The sequence below is a fragment of the Erythrolamprus reginae genome, chromosome 1 (genome assembly GCF_031021105.1).
Source record: "Erythrolamprus reginae isolate rEryReg1 chromosome 1, rEryReg1.hap1, whole genome shotgun sequence".
Classification (NCBI taxonomy): Eukaryota; Metazoa; Chordata; class Lepidosauria; order Squamata; family Dipsadidae; genus Erythrolamprus; species Erythrolamprus reginae.
In genome coordinates, this window is record NC_091950.1 from 219,141,437 (window position 1) to 219,163,711 (window position 22,275).

A 22,275-nucleotide genomic window follows, 5' to 3' on the forward strand; every position below is an offset into this window, starting at 1 on the left:
AAATAAGAACAAAGAGTCTCCCAAGACTAAATCCGAAATCCAACAAGTAACACAAATGAGACTACTGCTTGAGTGGCTAATATCCGATATCTACAATCAAAATCAATTAGAAGTCAGTAAAAAAAAGAAAAAAAATCCACTTCCAATTTGAAATTGCAAATTGCAATATATTTCGGCTTATTCTGATTTTAATTATTTTAATCCTCTTCTACTATTCCAGATACTCTCTTTTTGCACTGTCACTTTAACTCACAACAAAAATGGTGTGGCCTGTCTTCTACTTTCTGCCACATCAATCTGTTGCCAACTTTTTCCGGAAAATTTCACCAGGAGATAAGATTAATTCAAGCAAAAAATACACAAGCCACAATCCAGAATCTGAGGTCCAAAAATACAATTCTCAAATATAGTTCCAACCGCTTTAATTTTATGTCCCTCTTCAAGACTAAAGTTCTTTTTTTTCTCCTTGCACTGTCACTTTAAAGCTGTATAGCGGTGTCTGCAGATAAACAGCCGTTCTGATTTACGATACTCATCCCCCACCAACTCCTAAATCTCCCGATCTTTTAAGGACAGGTACTCGCTTTTTTAAAAAAAATATTTCTCGAGAGAAAGTCCACTGATGTTTTAAAGAGTTTGAATTTTGAGTTTCTTAGATTTTCTTATTATTAATATGCTGCAGTTTTCAAGTCCTGATATAGCGTCGCTACTCCATCCGCCTTTTCAGTCAAACTTAGCAAGACTATGAATCATAGGATCCTTTTTTTAAAAAAACTTTTAAACTTTTCTTTAAATTTTTATACCTTTTTCCTTTAGTGATCTGTTTACTCCAATCAACTTCTGTTTGCTTTTTTCTACTTCTTCCTGTGTGGTCGCTCTGTTATGGCCGGGGAGCCACTATAGTCGATGCCCGGTTCTTCTTCCAAGGAGCTGCGGGGCAATCCCTGCCCTATGAGACAATGGTGATCTGTCTCTAGGGCTCCAGGAGACCCCCTGTTCTATGATCAGACCCTCCAAGTCCGATCAGACCACAAAAATGCAGCTTCCAGGGAAGAAAAGGAAGGTTTGGGTACGGAGCTCCGTCCCCTGCCTCCCGTCACAGCACTGTTCCCAACCGGAAGTCCTTGCATCTTGTAGATTTTTTAACCTAATCCTTGGTCTTTTCCCTTGCCATACATATTCCGTTGTCATTTTATTTAACTCATTGAAAAAAGTATTTTCAATTGTAATTGGAATAGCAGAGAATAGGAACCATAATCTTGGTAAAATATTCATCTTAATTAGAGCAATTCTGCCTGAGAATGATAACTGAAAATTCTTCCATTTTTGAAGGTCTTTATCTGCTTTTTAAGCTTTACATAATTATCTTCTTTGAGTGATGAGCATCTAGCTTTTAAATGGATTCCCAAATACATTACTTCTTTCACCATTTGAACATCCATACATCTTTTAAGCTGTAGTTTCTGCTTTTCAGTCATATTCTTTGTGATCAATTTAGTTTTGTCTTTATTAATCTTCCAAGAGCTGGTCGTTTGGTCAAACTGAGCAATTTTGGAGAAGGACCTTAGTAAGAGAAGTGACTAAGAACCTAATGGTCATTCTGACTTAGCTCCAGAAATGTTGTGTGGAAATGGGACGGAGTTCCAGAAGGGCAATCATCACTGCAGTCCTCCTCTGATCTGAGCTATATGGCAGATATAATCCTTTCCTCAGTGCAAAACATGAAAGTCCATCTGCGGTTTGCAATAAAGCACCTGAACAACTCTCAGATGGTGAGGAACAAAATTCTAAACATTATGTTTGGAGGAAACCAGACACAGTTCATTGCTTGCCCAATACTATCCCAACAGTGAAGTATGATGGTGGTAGCATCATGGCATAGGGGTGTTTTTCATCAGCAGGGACTTGGATACTAGTCAGGATGGAAGGAAAGCTCTATGGAGGAAAGTACAAGGCTATCCTCGACAAAAACCTTTTCCACATTACTCAGCATCTCAGACTGGGCTGAAGGTTCACTTTCCAACATGACAATGCCCTGGGACAATTCTGTGAATGTCCTAAAGTGGCCAAACCAGAGCCCTGGCTTGGACCTTATTGAACATCTCTGGAGGGATCTGCAAATGGCTATCACCGACAGTGACCATCCAACCTCACTGATCTTGAGAAGATTTGCAAGATGAATGGCAGAAAATCCCCCAATCCAATTTGTACAAAGCTTTTCCTGTGATACGTAAAAAGACTCGAGGCTATAATTGCTGCCAAAAGTGCTTCAACAAATTACTGAGTGAAAGGGCTGAATATTTACGCCAATGTGATATTTCAGTTTTTTCTATGAAATAAATTTAAAGATATTTCTAAATGTTTGTTTTCACTTTGTTATTATGGGGTACTGAGTGTAGATTAAGGAGGAAAAATTTCAACAACTGTGGAATTAGGCTGCAGCATAACAAAATTAACAAATTAATTTGTTGTTTAGCTGCCCTGAGTCCCTAGTGCAGCGGTCCCCAAACTACGGCCCGCAGGACGCATGCAGCCCGCTGAGGCCATTTATCCGGCCAGTGGCAGCGCACAATATAAGCTCCCAAATCTCCTGTCCACTCACTGTGAAAAACAACCTCCCGCACAGCCTTTTCCAAGCCCGCCCACGGAGCCGGGTGTTGGAGTTGGGGGCGGAGAGCGATGAAAGTGCGGAGGCTGGCGAAAATTTTTCTTATTTTGAATGTCGCGCGCGCATGTACGCGCGCTCCCCATCCCCCTGCCTGCCCACCTGGGGGGACAGGGAGGCATTCAGAAAGTATTCAGACCCCCTTTATAGCTATAAAAAGTTTATCTCCCTTGGAATATGGCCCCTAGTGGGACCAAGAGGCAAAAAGGAAGTTGTGTGCTCTTCCCATATACTAGGTTGACTATACACAGACAAACAAACGTGAAGGAGGATACTTTCTGAATGCACTGTAGGTCTTTAGGGTTCAAGATGTTAAAATGTAGTGCAGTGCCTTATTGAAATCATCATCTGTCAACTTACTTGTACAGCAGGCAAATTGCAGGGGGCCTAGCAGGGGATCTGTGGTAGCTTTTCAGGCACTAACCTTTTGAAGGTTTTCATTACTACAGATGTCAGAGCAACTAGTTTTGAAATCATTCAACTCCTTGACGGAAGGTTTCTTGGGCATCAGCAAGAAGGGGCATAACACATCTCCAGTCATTAGATGCAGGTGAAAATTGGGGCCAATTGATCAGCACAGACTTTCAAGGAAGGAGTTACTCTGTTTGGGCTTGGTGCTTTTCCATGAAAAAGATCTCACATATCTTTTTCTGTGATCATCAGAGCTGGTGGGCCCAGAGGGATGGAGTTGGTGTAGAAGACTTGGCTGTTGTTGGTATATCTGAGATGGAGAAGGTAGCGATCACTGACAAAAGTCTCCTTTCAAATCTATAATAAAACACATTCAGGCCACTTGCCGATTGTAGTCATCTTTTTTTGTTTTTCACACCTTACAGAGATTCCAATTTAGATACCTCAAATTAAAATAAACTACAATATAATATCAGATGCCAAATTCTTAGTCAAATTAATCAAATTTTTCTATTTTTTTCTATTTATTTATTTATTTATTTATTTATTTATTTATTTGATTGATTTGTATGCCGCCCCTCTCCGTAGACTCGGGGCGGCTAACAACAGTAATTTTAAAAAAATCATATAAATCCAATACTAAAACAACTAAAAACCCCTTATTGTAAAACCAAACATCCCTACAAACAAACATAGCATGCATAAATTGTAAAGGCCTAGGGGGAAAGAATATCTCAATTCCCCCATGCCTGATGGCAGAGGTGGGTTTTAAGGAGCTTACGAAAGGCAAGGAGGGTGGGGACAATTCTAATCTCCGGGGGGAGTTGGTTCCAGAGGGCCGGGGCCGCCACAGAGAAGGCTTTTCCCTTGGGCTCCGCCAAATGACATTGTTTTGTTGATGGGACCCGGAGAAGGCCCACTCTGTGGGACCTAACCGGTCGCTGGGATTCATGCGGCAGAAAGCAGTCTCGTAGATATCCTAAATGCAGTGTAATAATCTTCCCTAATCTATATATTTTCCCTAATTCTACATATCTTCCACTATCGAACTCAGTGATAATCTTCCCTAATCTATTCAATTTAGCTCTTCCTTGTTTCATCTGTCTTTCCCTATGATACCTAACATAATACTAATTACTATCCCATATTGATCCTACTCCTGATATTGTATCTCTCTTCCCCTTTCTTTTCCCACTTCCTCCTATTTTATTTATCACCATAAATCACATAATCAATTTATAGTTCAGTCAATCAGAAGAAAAAGAAAAAAGAACGAAAGAGGAAAAAAATTCAAAGTAATAATCTTCAGAAATAATCATAACCATTTTCAATTATCTCATCCATATAAAGAACAATAATCATAACTTTTTCAATTTTCTTATTCATAAACCAATAAATTTGTGAGCAATCACAAAGAAAATAGCACTGAGCAAATAGCTTTTATAGCCTCAGTGAGGAAGTAATGAAACAGCCTTGAATATTAACTCTTCAAGTACAAGTTAACCCTTTAAGTGCACATTAACGCTTTAAGTACAAGTTTGGTACAGTTTACAATATGCAGTTTACAATGGCAATCCCTAACAATCATGTACCCTGTACTAAGTGTCTCTAAGTCCACACCACAAAATTTCTTTAGTATAGTTACATTTTTACACCATCGGTTGTTAATACAAAAGCAGATACCTCCCCCCTTCTTTTTTCCAGATATTTCTACAATTCTATTTGCTCTTTGAATCTAAAATTCTGACATTTGCAAGCAGCTATCTTTAATTGAATCATTCAGCCACATTTGATTAAAGCAGAGGGCTGCCCAATTGGAAAAGTCTGAGTTGAGCATTTCATCAGTCTTATTTAGGAGTGAGTAAAGATTAGTTGAATACAGCAAGGGGATAAGAGATTTTCTTGCCCCATGCTTCGTAAGTCTTTGTAAAATGCCTTCTCGCTTGTCCTTCCTTCTCTTGTTTCTCTTCTGCTTCTTTCTAACTGCCATTCTGAAAGATATAACTGTCATTCCCTCAGTCAGAATTTCCTCTGCATTGAAAAGGGACAGTATTCACAGTTTAACAGAATAATAGTTAAGCAATAAAGTAGATTATGAGGAATATGAAGAAAAATATGGTACTTCGGTCGCAGTCGGTGTTAGTGGGGGGTCAGAGGTCGACCTCTAGGCTTCTCCCTTGTGGGGTGCCTCAGGGGTCAGTCCTCTCCCCCCTGCTATTCAATATCTACATGAAACTGCTAGGCGATCCAAGGGCATGGGGTGAGGTCTCATCAGTATGCTGATGATACCCAGTTGTACATCTCCACCCCCATGTCCAGTCAATGAAGCAGTGGAAATGATATGCCAGTGTTTGGAGGCTGTTGGGGTCTGGATGGGTGTCAACAGACTCAAATTCAACCCTGATAAGATGGAGTGGCTGTGGGTTTTACCTCCCAAGGACAATTCCATCTGTCCGTCCATTACCCTGCGAGGGGGAACTACTGACCCCCTCAGAGAGGGTCCGCAACTTGGGCATTCTCCTCAATCCACAGCTTACATTTAGAGAACCATCTTTCAGCTGTGGCGAGGGTGGCATTTGCCCAGGTTCGCCTGATGCAACAGTTCGCCTGGTGCACCTATCTGGACCAGGAGTCACTGCTTACAGTCGCTCATGCCCTCATCACCTCGAGGTTCGACTACTGTAACGCTCTCTACATGGGGTACCTTTGAAAAGTGTTCAGAAACTTCAGATCGTGCAGAATGCAGCTGCGAGAACAATCATGGGCTTCCCCAAGTATGCCCATGTTACACCAACACTCCGCAGTTTGCATTAGCTGCCGATCAGTTTCCGGTCACAATTCAAAATGTTGGTTATGACCTATAAAGCCATCAGACCAGAATATCTCCGGGACCGCCTTCTGCCACACGAATCCCAGCGACCAGTTAGGTCACACAGAGTTGGCCTTCTCCGGGTCCCGTCGACTAAACAATGTCGTCTGGCGGGACCCAGGGGAAGAGCCTTCTCTGTGGCGGCCCCGACCCTTTGGAACCAGCTCCCCCTAGAGATTAGGATTGCCCCCACCTTCCTTGTCTTTCGTAAATGTCTTAAAACCCACCTCTGCCGTCAGGCATGGGGGAATTGAGACATCTCCCCTGGCCTACATAGTTTATGCATGGTATGTTTGTGTGTATGTCTTACTTTTAAATAAGGGTTTTTTAATTTTTTAATTATTAGATTTGTTACTGTATATTGTTTTTTACTATTGCTGTGAGCTGCCCCAAGTCTACGTAGAGGGGCGACATACAAATCTAATTAATAATAATAATAATAATAATAATAATAATAATAATAATAATAATAATAATTGTAAAATATTAGTCTATAGTATTTGTTAATTGAATGTGCATGTTTTGGTTCATTTCTGAAACCTAGCATATTTAAAAATATGAATTGTACTTGCAAGATAATATTTTGTTATATTTTTCAGTTTACTAAGAGAACATTCTATTGATGGTACTGGCTGGGCTCCAACTAGGACCTTAAAGGTGAGTTATATATAAATATTTCTCTGGTTTTATTTTGGATATTAGAAACATTTACGAAAATGTAATATTGGTTTCAGTGGGAGTTTAAGCTCTTGTCCTCTAAAATAGATGGAATTTGATTTTTTTTGGGGGGGGGGGAAGGGACCTTGGAGATTTTCTAGTCCAATCCTCTGCTCAGACAGGAGATCTTATACCATTTCAGAGAAGATGGCTGTCAAGTCTTGTCTTAAAAACCTCCATTGATGAAACACCTACAATTTCTGAAAGCAAGCTATTCCACTGTTTATCATCCTCACTGTCAGGAAGTTATTCCTTAATTCCAGGTTGTTTCTCTCCTTGTTTAGTTTCCATCCATTGTTTCTTGCCTTGCATTCTGGTGCTTTGGAAAATAAGTTGGCTGTCTATTCTTTGTGGCAACCCCTCAAATACTGGAATATTGCTATCATGTCACTCCTAGTCCTTCTTTTTTCTAGACTGGCCATACCCAGGCTCTTAATCATTTTATTTGCTCTTCTTTGCACTTTTTCCCAGTATCAACATCTTTTTTTGTAATGTAACCAAAATTGGATGTAGTATTCCAGGTGTGGTCTTACTAAGGATTTATAAACCAGTACTAATATTTCATGTGATTTTGATTCTATGCCTCTATTTATACAACCAAGGATTGTATTAGCTTATTTGTTGTGTACTCATTGAGTACAGTTTGTCAGCCAGTTATGAATCCATTTTGTAGTGATGCTGTCTATGTCACATTTTTCTTGTTTGCTAAGAAGTAGGCTGTGATCTACAGCCCATGGCTTGCTGAAGTCTAAGTATATTATGTCCACAATATTTCGCTGGTCTACTAATTTAGTCACTATGTTGAAGAGTGAAACAAAATTGATTTGATATGATCTGTATTTAACAAATCCATGCTGGCTATCAGTTTATTTATTTCTAGATGTTCAAAGATTTGTTTTTTGATTATCTTTTCCAGTATCTTCCCAGATATTGATGTTCAGCAGATTGGTCTGTAGTTTTCTGGATCTGTTTCCCACCCCCCTCCTTTTGAGGATGGGAACTACCTTAGCTGTTTCCCAGTTCTCGGTAGTTCCCCAGTGCTACAGGATTTTTGAAAGCTTCTGAGATGCCAGCTCTTTTAGAACTCTGGGATGTAGTCCATCAGATCCTGGTGATTTATATTCATCAAGATAAGCAAATCAGAAGTCTGAGAATCAGATCTCTCTCAAAGAACTTTATTGGGCGCATCAGATAAGCGTGATTAAATGTAAAACCAACTCTGAATATTTCCTCCAGTTTCAGTAGAGTTAAAATAGTAAATGATCCCCTCTCCAAATGTCACAGGTCACATTATCCAATTAGGTTCATTGGTGGGCTCCTTAGCCTGGGTGCAGGTAACCCATGGCTCCTTAGCCTGGGTGCAGGTAACCCATGCTGTTCTTTGGGCCCTCTACTGTGGCTCCCTATTGGGTGATTCCACTACTACCTGGCCTCACCCCTTGCCCTTACCTCCCAGTCACTCCTTGCCTGTCCTAAGAAGGTAAAAATGACGGCGTGGGATGGAGAAGTGGCCAGGGCTGATTCTCTGGCACCTCACTCTTGCTGGAGCTTCTTCTAGCCCTTGTTGGTGCTGGGCATGCCTCGGTTGCTTGGGGAGACAGGCAACCCACTCTCTGCCCTGAGATACTCTCTCTCTCTCTCTCTCTCTCTCTCTCTCCCCCCCCCCCATTTCTCCCTCCCTTTCCCCCCTCTCCCCCTCTGAATGCCAAGGCTGGACCAACCCAGCAAGCTCTCCTTGGGGCTCTTTGCTACTCCTTTTCTTTCTTCTTGCCATTTTTTTGGGAAATTTGGGCTAACTGAGGAATGAGCGTGAGCCATGGCAGAGGCTTCCCTTCCAGCGACCCTCCTCCGCTCGCAATCTCCTGGCCAGCTGTGGCAGGGCCAGGAGTGGGGATACCATCCTCAAGTGAGTGGCTGCCCACTCCGTGCATGCCTTTGCTTTTTGGCTGAGCCCGGCCATTCACTTGAGGAGTGTCTCCTCGCTGATGTGCACCCTCCTGACCCTGCCACAGCTAGCTAGGCAGTCACAAGAGGAAAGGGAGGGGGAAGGAGGGTCACCCAAAGGGAAGCTTCTGCCATTGATCATGTTCGTTCCTCAGTCAGCCCAGATTTCCAAAAAGTTGGCAAGTTGGTACACATGAAATTTTGTTAAATCAACAAGAGATGGAATATTAAAAGGGCAAGAGATTATCCATTGCAGTATAGAGGGAAATAAATTGTGGTTCTGAAACAGATTCCTAGGAGGGTAAGAGATTTATGGAAGCAATATCATTTTTTTAAAAAAATAAATATTGTATAAACATTCAAAAAAATACATTTAAACATTAAACCATAGACTTCAGACAAACCCATACAAACGTAACATTAAACATACAAACAAAAAAAGAAACAAAAACCTTCTGACTCTGTGCTAATGTTATATTTCCATATCAATACTAGTAAATTAAAACTATTTCCTCTACAGTTTTTAGTTTTCTGTCTATTCCACCATTAATACCACATTTTGTTCTATACATTAGCTCTATTTTTAATATATCTTTACTTATACATTATTTCTTTATCTTATCACATTTATTCTTATCTATATCTATATCTATGACTCTACTCACTTTACATTCCCTCTGTTCCCTCTGATTTCTTTTTTTTTCTCTATCCATTGATAAAACATATTCCAAATTTCATAAAGTAATATCAATTATTGACTGTTAAACTGATTAAAGAGAAGTAAATTTCAGATGGTTGGTACCAGAAGGAATATTAGTGAATTGGGATGGTAAAAGATACAGACTGGACTCATTAGATAAGGTGATAGAATACTATGATAGTTACATTGCTGCAAATGAGGAACAAGAAATAAGAGGAAAATTGGAATATGAAAGACAAGATGAACCACTAGGAGAAGAGTGGAATGCACAACAAGAAGCAGGAGAAACAGAGAATGCAGAACAAGAAGGAGCAAGAGCAAAAGATCAGACACAATAAGAGCAACTAGGGATAAGACCTATATAAATAAAGGAGGGGGGAAATGAGATGTTGTCAATAAATATAAATGGACTGAATTCCCCCATAAAAAGGGGGAAAACACACTATTACAAAAGTTGAATGTTGATATAATTTGCCTTCAAGAGACCAACATAAAAAAGCAAAACAATTATTGGAGTGCCCCAAAATTGGGAAATTATACTTTTTATCAGCACAACAAAAGAATAAATAACAGATAACAACACATCTGTTAGAGTTGGAAGGGACCTTGAAGGTGACCTAATCCAACCCCCCACTCAAGCAGGAGACTACACCATTTCTGACAAATGCCAGTCCAATCTCTTCTTGAAAGTCTCAAGTGATTAAGTTTCCCCAACTTCCGAAGGCAAGTTGTTACATTGGTTGATGGTGAGGGGTGGAAGCTCTATACATTAAAGAAACAATAAACTCTAAACAATATATATACGGATGAAGAAGGAAGAATTTTAGTGGTGGAGATTGAGATGAACCAAAAAAGATAATTATGACAGCAATATATGCACCAAATAACGAGCAAGGAGACTTCTCAAAACCTGTATAAGAAGATATTGGAAATGGAATATGAAAAAATTTGTGTTGTAGGAGATTTCAATGCAATTGTAGATGCAAAATTAGATTATAGAAGTGATAAGACCAGAACAAAGAGAAAAGATATTTCCTAGGGTATTTTTTAAAATGGTAGAAGAAACTTGTATGCAGGATACATGGAGAGAAATGAACCTGGGGGAAAATCAATACACATTTTATTCAAACATGGTCCAGAATTGATATGATTTGGTTGTCACCTGAACTAAGATTTAATTTATTATTTATTTATTATTCGGATTTGTATGCTGCCCAACTCCCTAGGAACTCTGGATGGCTCTCAACCAAAAAAATAAAATATACATTGTGACATTAAAACCCCTAAAAATAATTTCAAACAATTTAAAACTAACAATTAAAAACAATTAAAATGCATGTCATTAATGGTCTTATCTTGATGGTATACCATCAGATCAACAGCCCCAAGCCTGCCAGAAAAGCTAGGTCTTTATTATTTATTTATTTATTTATTTATTTATTTATTTATTTATTTATTTATTTATTTATTTATTTATTTATTTATTTATTAGATTTGTATGCCGCCCCTCTTCGTAGACTTGGTGCGGCTAACAACAATAGTGAAACAATATGAACAAATCTAATATTTATAATACAGCTTTCAGGATGGCTAGTAGAGTGAGGGTGGTCCAGATCTCAGAAGGTAGCTGGTTTCAAAGAGTCGGAGCAGCCACAGAGAAGGCCCTCTCCTGTGGGCACACCAGCCTTTTAGTTTGATGGGACCCAGAGAAGACCAATTCCATGGGCCCTTATCAGTCACTGGGAGCTATATGGTAGAAGGTGGTCTCAAAGATAGTCTGGCCCTAAGCCATGTAGGGCTTGAATTGCACCTCGAGCCAGTGCAGACCGTGGAGAATTGGTGTAATGTGGGTGTACCTAGGTGCACCCATAACAGCTCATGCAGCTGCATTCTGGACCAGCTGTAGTTTCTAAATGCTCTTCAGAGGTACCCCATGTAGAGCACGTTGCAGTAATCTAACTGTGATGTGATAAGTGTATGAATGGCCATGAGAAGAACTTCTTGATCCAGGTATGGTCACAATTGGTGCACTTGGTGAACCTGTGCAAAAGTCCCCCTAGCCACAGCTGTCAGATGTTGATCTAATCCTAGCTATGAGTCTAGGAGGACACCCAAATTGCGAACCTGTTCTGAGTGGGTAATTTCCCCCCCAAACCAAGTAGAGACAATTAATGGGATCTTTTGGAGGCAATACCCACAGCCAGTGGGTCTTGTCGTGGTTATGTTTGAGCCTGTTAACTCCCATTCAGACCCTCACGGTATCTAGGAACTGGCACATCACATCCACAGCTTCATTGAACTGACACGGGATGGAAATACCGGGCATAACTGGGTATCATCAGCATATTGCTGATACCTCACCCCGTGTCATTGGATCTCATCTAGTGATTTCATGTAGATGTTAAAGAGAGAAAAGAGGACCAAACCCAATTGTGGTCAACTGTTTCCTAGAGATATTAACTGTCCAGACTTTCTTGCATAGGCTCACCTTCTAGAATTTTCCCCATAAAGATATTCCTGTCTGCTTCTTGACCGTCTGTCCCTGGCATCTAATAGGGGATCCTGGTCCCCAATGTCCCCCTCCTCCTCTGAGTCACACATTACCATAATTGGGGTTTCTACAGTCTTTGATGGTTCCCCAAGTTTCTCAAGTTCCAATTCTCCCTCACTCCCACTCTTTGACTCAGCTGTCAAGAACAGTGGCCAAGATTTCCTCAGAGTTCTCAGAATCTGTGACTAACTGAGCTGGTCGTGGACTACTCATAACAAAAAGAAAGTTTTTTTAAAAATCAAATGGAAATAATAAAACATAAATTAAATGCAATAGAAAAAGACGAATTGGTGCAAAAAATTAAAAGAACAAAACAAAATTTCTTTGAAAACGCCAACAAACCAGGAAGATGGTTAACTTATAAACTGAAAAAGGAGATAGAGAAGAAACTGATAAGCAAACTACAAACTGAAAGGAAACCTACAATTTCAAAATGAGATTAAAAAATAACTCAGGAATACACTAGTACCATAGTACAGTAGACTCTTTTCTTTTTAGTCTCCTGAAAGAAACACCTGGGATCTTCTGGACAGAAGAATTGAAATAAAGCTGCCAGGTCCGTCAAATCGCGGGGGGTCATCTCGATGCCCAGAAAATAAGGTAGCAGGGCACTCTCAGAAGAAACGGCTGAGGTGAAGCTCTCACTGGTGGACCAGGGCTACATGGTGGAGGTGGCTGGAGGCCGAGCGCCCAGCCCTGCCAACCTGTCCTGGCAGCGACTCGAGCCCCTGCCCCGTCAACCCGTCCTGGCAGCCTTGGAGCGGGCGGGACAGGTGCTGTTGGCCAAGGGTGGGCAGGGCAGACAGGCAAGGCAGCTGGGCAGGAAGGCAGTGGCTCTGGGCTCTTCTGCCCGTCTAAGTGCCAAAAGTTCTGCCCTTCCCCCGCCTGGCTCTGCCCCCCCCCCCCACGGGCTTTAGGCAGGTGGGGGTGATGGGGGCAGCGGGCAACGGATGGCCGGGACTGCCACGGACACATTTTGGTAGCGAGATGGGGAAATCTCTCACTTCCTTGACTCGTCTCACTGCCATCTCACTGCCAAAATCACCTCTTGCCCGCTGCTTCCTCACCTCGCCTCCGAGCGGAGGAAGCAGTGGGCGAGAGGAGAAAGTGGCAGTGAGATGGGGCAGCTGCGAAAAGCTCCTCAGACATGCCATTCTCTCTCTCCTCTAACACCTTCTCACTTTGCCGTGATGGTAGCACAAGGGATGGGGGGGAGTGGAGACCCTGCATGGCAAAGCCTTGCATCAGAGCCTGCAAACTTAAAAGCACTTGTTTTTGTCACAGATAATAAAAGCCCGTTTGAACCTTTAATTAACCGCGGAGGTCGATGGATTTATGAGATCCAATCAGTGGTAATAAAAACAAGCATTTCTTTATTTATAAAAGCAGAAAACAAACAATGTCTTGAGAGACAAAAGAATATAAGCAGCTTACATAATGGCGTCTGGAGAGGGACGGAACAAAAGGCAGAACAACAAGTTCATGAGGACGGAAGTGATATGTGGGATATGACGTGGAATATGGGAGTGATTAATAACAAGGCACACATGTTAACTCTTTAATTACTGAATATCTCTGTGGCTGACAATATCCAGCATGACAGCCCTTCTTTGGCAGTCATCGGGGACATTGGTTCACATAAGGCACATTTTCTTGGAGAGGTATTCGTGTTGGTCAGCTGGCAGTGGTTTATTCAGCACGTCAGCGATCTGTTCAGTTGTGGGCACATAATGTAATTTCACGAATCCTTGTTGTACATATTTTCTTGCATTCTTATATCTTATGTCGATGTGCCGTGAACGAGCTCCCACATATTCAGCTTCAGCTATGAATGTAACTGAAATATTGTCCTCCATAATAACTATTGGTTTCATGGGATCAGCCCAGATACTATTAATGAGAGCAGAAACATTGGTTAAAGCATTACAACAGTCAGAGACACAAGCATATTCTGACTCAGTGGAAGAACAAGAAATAAATTTCTGCTTTCTAACTTTCCAATAAATTGGACAACCATTCAAAAATATTATAACACCAGAAGTACTTTGTCGTGTTTCTATATCACCTGCCCAATCAGAATCTGCATAGCAAATTAATTCAGGATATTTGTTGTGTTCATCTAGATCAGCATTCAGATAAGCAGTTTCGACATCGAACTGGAAAACTTCTAAACTCAGGGCAACGGCTGTTGTTAAAGCAATTTTGACACTTTCATTTCTGACAGTAGGTGAATAAGTATCGGTGTAATTTTCTGGAAAAATTTGAGAGTAGCCCTGTGCTACTAATCTTGCTTTATATATTTTCTCACCGTTTGGTTTTTGTTTAATTCTGTAGACCCATCGTGTGCCAATAATCTTCTTGTTCCTTGGAGTTTCAACGTGTTTGTACACCTTAAGTTTCTTTAAACTGTCCAGTTCAGCTTGCATTGCATCATACCATTTTTCTTGTTCTGACTCGGGTAAATGTCTTATTTGATAAAAATTCTCGGGAGGAAGTGTAACATTGTTGCAAAGAACAGGAAAAGATTTTTGAGATACTTGCACTTGATATCTCTTTGGAGGAATTCCTTTTGTGGTTCTCTTGGAACGTCTTAGAACCATGGTCCATTCATCATCTTGATCATCTCCATCTCCAATTACATCGCTAGGAACATCATCTGCGACTGGTGAAGACTGCACATCATCAGGAACATCTGGAACATCTGGGACAGCTATCTGAGAGTCAGGTTGCGCTGTACCTTGAACATAATCTCTAGGAAAATAAACTGAAGTATCATTACTATGTATTCTGGACCAATTTGTATCTTCCTCAAATTTAGCTGAATTGGAAATAACAGCTTTGTGATCAGAGTCAGCAAATTTGTAGTACTTGGAACTTTCTTCAAAACCTATAAATCTCAGTCTTTCTGCCACTGGACCTCCTTTCTTTCTCTGGGCCAGTGGAATGTTAACCATGGCATAGAAGCCAAAAATGTGAAGGTTTTGAATATCAGGTTTCTTTCCATAAAGCATGTAGAAAGGAGTTTGCTTTAAAACACTGCTCCAGGTACGATTAACAATATAGTTTGCATACCTTAGTGCTTCACCCCAATAGAAATTGTTGAGATCAGCATCCTCTAGGACACAGATCCCCAAACTTGGCCATTTAAAGACTTGTGGACTTCAACTCCCAGAATTCCTCAGCCTGCTTAGCTGGCTGGAGAATTCTGGGAGTTGAAGTCCACAAGTCTTAAAGTTGCCAAGTTTGAAGACCTCTGCTCTAGGAGACAGCGATACATAGTCTGTAAAACGCCCTGGTGTCGTTCTACAATACCGTTGTGTTGGGGCATGTAAGGGGCTGAAGTTTGGTCCCGTATCCCATTCCGTCTCATCCATCCTTGGAATTGTTGGGACATGAATTCTCCACCACGATCACTTTGAATTCTTCTGATGCGGACACCGTGTTGATTGAAGACTTGTGCAGCAAAGTCTGTAAAGATCTGAAACGTCTCTGATTTTTGTTTCATTAGATACACAAAACCATATCTAGAATAACTATCAACAATAGTTAAGAAATACTTACTGTTACCCCTAGTAGGCCGAAATGGACCGACAATGTCGGTATGAACCAAATCAAAAATGCGTGTAGACAAACGTATGGCATGCTTAGCAATAGGAGCAGCTTTCGATTTTGATTTGTTACAAACAAAACAGTCTAAGTAAATTGGGCAATTACTATCAATTTTGAAACCATTTACGAATTCAGGCATCTTGGATAAGACATCATATGAAGCATGGCCCAAACGTTGGTGCCAACGGTGAATGCACCTGGAATGAAAAGATTTGTTTGTCAGTACAGGTTTAACATTTGCAACATTATGCGGAACCTCTTGGAATTCATTGACTTTATGAGCCTCTGTTTCTATAGTAGCAACAGGTTTTCTCTCTGGGCCTGTGCTTTCATGGTTTGGAATGCTTATATTTACATCTACCTGCGTACAAGGTTTCGGCTTCAGGTAATAAACACCACCAATCAGAATAGCATGTGCGACAACAGTGCCATAGTAGAGGTATACTATGGAACTTTGTAATAGACTCTTTCTCCACTGCATCTGGAAGGAGAGTCCAACATGGGTAGTTTACCAATCCTATTGGTAGAGACTGAGTTAAATATTTACATATTAATTGAGTACCGCCCCCTTGTATCCCCCATGAGCTCAGTTTTAAAAACTCAGTCCCAGTGTAGAGACTGCTGAGTTTTGCTCTTAGAGATTAAGTAAATTAAATTGTTTTAAATGGTTTAAGTTTAACATTACCTGTTTAATTTTTCTCTCTTTTGGTGGTGATGAAGACCTGGATGGGGTCTCTGCCCTCCGCGGGCAACACCCCAACGAATCTCCTCAGGGGTCCTTTCCCCCCATGGGAATTGCCCTGGAGAGGAGCACCTCAGCCTGGGGTCCCTGGTCTCCGAGGCCATACTAAGGCTGCGAGCCGAAGGTGGGGGGGTCCGCCCCCCCACTGGGAGGCTCAACATCGCTCCCGGGACCCGGCATGGATTGCCGAAGGAGCGATCAGCTGTTCGGCGTCAAGGAAAAAAGCCGCTGCTGAAAAAGCCGCCGCCGCTGCAACAACACTGCCGCTGAGACCACCAGGCTGTGAAGGGCAGCAGGGGCAAGAGCCAGGGCGATCACCTGGCAGAGACCGCCATCAGTGGCAAAGCAAGGGACAGCAAGCCCGGAAAGACCGCGAACGGCACAGGCGCCGCTATTTTGAATGGGCATCATTGGCCGGCGCGATTACACGCGAAACGGCGGGATTCCATTGGCAAAGGCGCGAACAGGGCTGTTAGACCCCAGTGCGCCGGCGCAAGAGGCTGGAACGCCTGAGCGCCATTTTGGGAGTGAATTTACGAGCTGTTAAGGTGTGGAGTCACGGAGCTACTGTATTACAAGCATTAACCGTGAGTAAGCATGGAAGAACAGGCCGGGACTGACAAGAGCAGCTCCCCCGCTGTGAAAGACAAGGGCAAAGGGAAGGCAAAAGACAAAGACAAAGCCTCCCATTCCTCTAGTTCCTCGTTGAAGGAAGCTGAGAAGCGTATTAAGGCCCTTGAGCAGAAATTGGAAGCGGCCCTGCAGCCCTCCCCCACGGGATTGCCCTTTACTCAGAGGCAACCGCTAACCCCTGACCAGCTGACCACCCAATCTCCCTTGGGGGCTACTGGGATCATGCCAGAGGGGGACTGGTCACCTGAAAGACATTTTCAACCTCTATCTCAGGCTATGCCATCACCTGGCGCCTCTTGGACCAGGCCGGGATCTGCAGGCCACTCAGTCCGAAGCCTGCAGGGGCCTTCTGCTACCTTTACCCCCACGGCAGCAGGCTTAAGGGGCCCATCTGGCTCCTGGCAACAGATGCCACCTGACCTACAGGAAATCATTGCCAACGCTTACTCACAAGGCATCGCAACGGGGGTGCAACAAGGTGCTAGGCACCCTCAACAGGCTCCAGAAAGAAACCCTTGGTCGGTACCGCCCCCTTCGGGTGTGGGGTCCTTGACGGAAGAACCACAATTTGAAGATAGCGACAGAGAATATGACTTGTCAGAGGACGAGAGAGCGCCAGAACAACCACCAGCGGTAGGCCTGTTCAAACCGGCGCTTTTCAGAACCTTGCTCTGTAAGGCCAAGCAGGTGATGAACCTACCGGGCGCGCCCAAGGTAACTGAAACCGCAGACACGGCAAAGACTTCAGCTACCCTCCTCAAGGAGCCTCATCCTGAAACCGACCTCTTCCCAGCGTCAGAAATCTTTGTGGAAGGAGTCAAGCGGCCTTGGCAGCACCCGGCAGCGGCACAGGGGCCCTTGAACCTCAAGCGGAAGTTTTACACCTTCGACGAGGAGGTAGAGAAACTCCTTGAGTTCCCGCCAATTGACCAACCGGTAGTGACACTTGTCTCCAGCGCCTTGGTGCCCTCGGAGACTGGCGACAGCCTGAAGCCGGAGGATAGGAAGGCGGAGACATTGCTGCGAAAGGCACATCAGATGTCCGGCTGGGGGTTCAGAGCAGCTGCCGTGGCATCATTCATCAACAGGGCATCAATTATGTGGTTGCAGGAAATGCAATCCAGGCTCAGGCCAGACGACGGGCGCCTCCGTCAAGACCTGAGCAAGCTGCGGGCGGCAGCGGAATTCTCTGCAGATGCCACCCTCCATGCGGCGAAGTTCTCGGCTAGAAGCATGGCAACCGCTATGTCGTCACGACGCCTTCTCTGGCTGAGAAATTGGCAGGCGGACCTGAAATCTAAGTGGTGGTTGGCCTCAAGCCCATTCCAGGGATCCATGCTGTTCGGGGAGAGTTTGGAGAAGGTCCTCATAGAGGACAGAGACAAAAGGAAAGTGCTCCCCAGGGCTAATAGGAGACAGGACCGTAGGTCCGCTCCATACACAAGACGCCAGAATCCTCGCTGGGAAGCCACCACCAGAACGGGACAGGCCCAAAGATCCTTTGCTCAGGGCCAATACAGTCAATACAGCCAACCGGCCTTTCGATCCGATCGGGGATCATTCCAGGACAGACCCCGGGGCTATCAACAGTCAAGACGGCCATTTCGGGGAAATAACCAGAGAGGGTTTTGTCGCTCCAAGTGACTCTGTCTTGATGCCAATAGGAGGGAAGCTCCAACATTTCAGTCCCTCTTGGCGGCTCACGTCATCTGACAAATGGGCCTTGGCCACGGTTTCACAGGGACTCCAGTTGGAGTTTATCCAACCTCCACCCAACCGCTTCCTTCATTGCCCCGTAATACAGGACTTGCAAAAGAGACTACAACTCCGCGAGGAGATCAAACATTTATTGGACATTCACGCCATAGAACCGGTACCCTGGCAGGAAGAAAGCAAGGGGTTCTACTCAGTGATTTTTATAGTACCCAAGGCCTCAGGGGGATGCCGGCTAATCCTAAATCTGAAACAACTGAATGTTTTCATAAAGTACAGGAGATTTCGAATGCATTCCTTACAGACAATTATAGCATCCATACGATCCCAAGATCTATTAACATCCATAGATCTAAAAGAGGTGTACCTGCATGTCCCCATTCATCCAAACCATCGGAGGTTCCTCTGCTTCTGCTTCGAGGGGAGGCACTTTCAGTACAGGGCCATGCCTTTCGGCCTGTCATCAGCCCCACGAACTTTCACCAAACTGTTGGACATTTTGACTGCAGATCTGTGACAGCAATCAATCTGGTTGATGGCTTACCTGGACGACATAATCATTTTGTCCAGGTCCCCATCGAGAGCCAGAACCGATTTGGACAGGACTGTGAAAACACTGGAATCTCACGGTTTCACAATCAATATGGAGAAAAGTCAACTGTCTCCCACTACCAGATTGCTACATTTGGGATCAGTCATAGACACCTTGTCAAACACGGTATCCCTTTCTCCGGAGAGACAACTCACCATACGCCAACTGATCTCCAGCATTCAGCACAGCAGGAGAGTTCCACTGGCATTGTTATCCAAAACCCTGGGGACCTTGGTGTCAGCCGCAGGCATCGTTCATTGGGCCAGACACCATATCCGAGGTCTACAGTGGTTCTTGCTTCCCGCTCAGAGGACCAAGAGGAGCCATTGCTGCAAGAAGGTCCATGTCCCACGGGCAGTCAAAGAGTCCTTGAGATGGTGGACATCGCAAGCCTTAAGCAAGGGCTCCCCCTTCCGTCTACGGAATCCGATAACCCTTATGACCAACACCAGCCTTTCAGGATGGGGTGTACACATTGGACATCACATGGCCCAGGGACTCTGGTCAGCCAAGGACTTGGAACCGGTCAATATAAATTTCCTCGAGCTGAGGGCAGTCTTCCTGGCCCTCCAAACTTTTGCCCCACTAGTGCAGGACAGACACGTATGGGTCCTGACGGACAATGTTGCAACCAGGGGCCATCTAAACCACCAAGGTGGCACGAGGTCACAACGCCTCATGGAGGAAACAGATCACCTCTTCAATTGGGCCGAGAATCACTTGGCATCCTTGACGGCCAAACATATTGCCGGCGTCAGCAATACTCAGGCGGACTGGTTGAGCAGGACCATTCTAGATCCGTCAGAATGGAGATTGGACCTCTCCATTTTTCATCGGATGACTCAAAGATTCGGGATTCCTCTAGTAGACCTGTTTGCGAGCCAGCGGAATGCCTCAGCTCCCCAGGTTCTACACACGTTTTCCGGAACCAGGGGCAGAAAGGGTCAACGCCCTTCTTTCCCCTTGGCCACCCGGTCTACTCTACGCCTTCCCTCCAACAAGTCTCATTTCCAGGGTGGTGGAGAAGATTCTGGAGGAGAGAGCGGAAGTGCTGTTGGTGGCTCCACACTGGCCTCGACATCCGTGGTTCTCCGACCTAGTGGCACTATCGGTGTCACCTCCATGGAGAATTCCGGACCGGATCATCGCCCTCAGTCAGGGGAATCTGCAACATCCGGATCCCTAGTGGCTACATCTAACTGTGTGGCACGTGAGAGGAGCCGGCTGAAACAACAAAAGTTACCAGAGAAGGTCATAGATACAATACAGGCAGCACGACGTCCATCTACTTCAAGGATTTACCAGGCGACTTGGCGAGCCTTCTGTAAATTCTGTGAACAGTGTCGTTTGAACCCAATAGAAGCATCAGTGATTGCAGTGTTGGAATTTCTGCAAACGGGGATAGAGCGGGGTTTAGCTCCTAATACCCTAAAGAGACAGGTGGCAGTCCTCGCAACTATGATACAAGTTCCAGAGGCACGTTCGTTAGCTTTTCACCCGTGGGTGAGAGACTTCTTACGAGGAGCCATGAATAAACACAGCCCTCCAGTACGAAGGTTCCCGTCATGGGACCTCCCCTTGGTACTCAGAGCATTGACAAAACCACCGTTTGAGCCCTTGAGGTCCATCTCACTACAGCTGCTTTCCATTAAAACAGCATTCCTGGTGGCAATAACGTCACCACGTAGAGTGTCTGAAATAGCGGCCTTATCAGTTAGGCCGGACCTCTATATCTTTTATCCGGACAGAGTCGTGCTAAGACTAGATCCCACCTTTATGCCAAAGGTGAATACTATATTTCATAGGAAACAGGAACTGATACTCCCTGATTTTTGTACGCATGGGAACCATCCATCTGAATTGAGATGGCACAAAATAGACGTCAGGCGAGCTCTGAAGATCTACATCAGACGGACAGAAACGTTCAGGAAATCTGAACAGTTGTTCATTTCATTCTCACAACATAAGATGGGACTCGGACTGTCTTCTAAATCTATTAGCCGTTGGCTCAAAGACTATATCACGGAAGCTTACAAAGCTAGGGACCAGACCTCACCACTAGGGTTGACGGGTCACTCGACACGGAGTGCGGCCGCATCAGCTGCCTGGTCCACGTAAGCATCCATAGAAGATATTTGCAAAGCCGCAACCTGGGCGGCTCCTTCAACCTTTATTAAACATTATAAGTTGGATTCCTTTGCCTCAGCAGACGCAGTATTTGGAAGACGTGTTTTGCAACGAGTTTGTTCTTCCCCGACGTCCCTGATAAGACCTTCTCCCTCCCATGGGCCTTAATCTTTGGCATATCCCATGTTGGACTCTCCTTCCAGATGCAGTGGAGAAGGACCGTTGTACCTACCTGAACGGTCTTCTCGCTGCACTGGAAGGAGAGTCCAAACCCACCCGGCACTGCTAGGTTCAGGGACGCCGGAGTTGGGGGGGAAATTGTTTCGTTTGATAGTTGACAATAAAAATTGGTTATCCTCTTACATTGTCTTTGTTTTTAAAACTGAGCTCATGGGGGATACAAGGGGGCGGTACTCAATTAATATGTAAATATTCAACTCAGTCTCTACCAATAGGATTGGTAAACTACCCATGTTGGAGTCTCCTTCCAGTGCAGCGAGAAGACCGTTCAGGTAGGTACAACGGTCCTTTCAGTCCTCATTTAGCGACGAGATGATTGCCATGGTCATTTGTAGGTGATCAATGTTGTATCCTCTTTCTGCCAATTCCTTTTGCATTGCCAAGAGTTTTGATAAGTGTGGAGCAATTTTCTCTCCAGGTTTTAGTTTTGCATTGAAAAAGGCAGTGAACAATAAACATGTGCCTTCGGCTGAAATAGGTCGGTAAAGTTCATCTAAGGCAGTGATCACGGCATTTGCAGTATTATCAAGTGAAAATCTAACTGATAAATCGGTATCAAGAGACATAAGAATCAAAATAGTCACTCTTCTATCTAAAGCTCTTTCTTCTTCTGTCCAGAGTCTATTTGGTGGGTTGAAAGTTATATGGTCAACCCCTTCTGCAGCTAATATCAGTCTAATTTGGTGTAACTTACGTCTTATAATTCCACCCACTGTTCTTTAATTGAGACTCACCTTGCAGTGGTGCCAAGGTAGAGAATTG

General features: G+C 43.8%; 1 protein-coding gene across 11 annotated transcripts in view; it reads left to right on the plus strand.

The window, feature by feature from the left end:
- UBE2F (ubiquitin conjugating enzyme E2 F (putative)) overlaps positions 1-22,275 on the plus strand; it is a 238,023-nt gene that overhangs the window by 132,737 nt on the left and 83,011 nt on the right. For 9 of the 11 annotated variants that reach the window (XM_070732235.1, XM_070732240.1, XM_070732234.1 and 6 more), the window contains one exon: positions 6,545-6,602. In XM_070732235.1, coding sequence (XP_070588336.1) covers positions 6,545-6,602 — 58 coding nt within the window. Of the gene's footprint in view, positions 1-6,544; positions 6,603-12,355; positions 12,509-14,504; positions 14,619-22,275 lie in introns of those variants that run through there. The other 2 variants (XM_070732236.1, XM_070732233.1) reach the window with 2 other exon arrangements.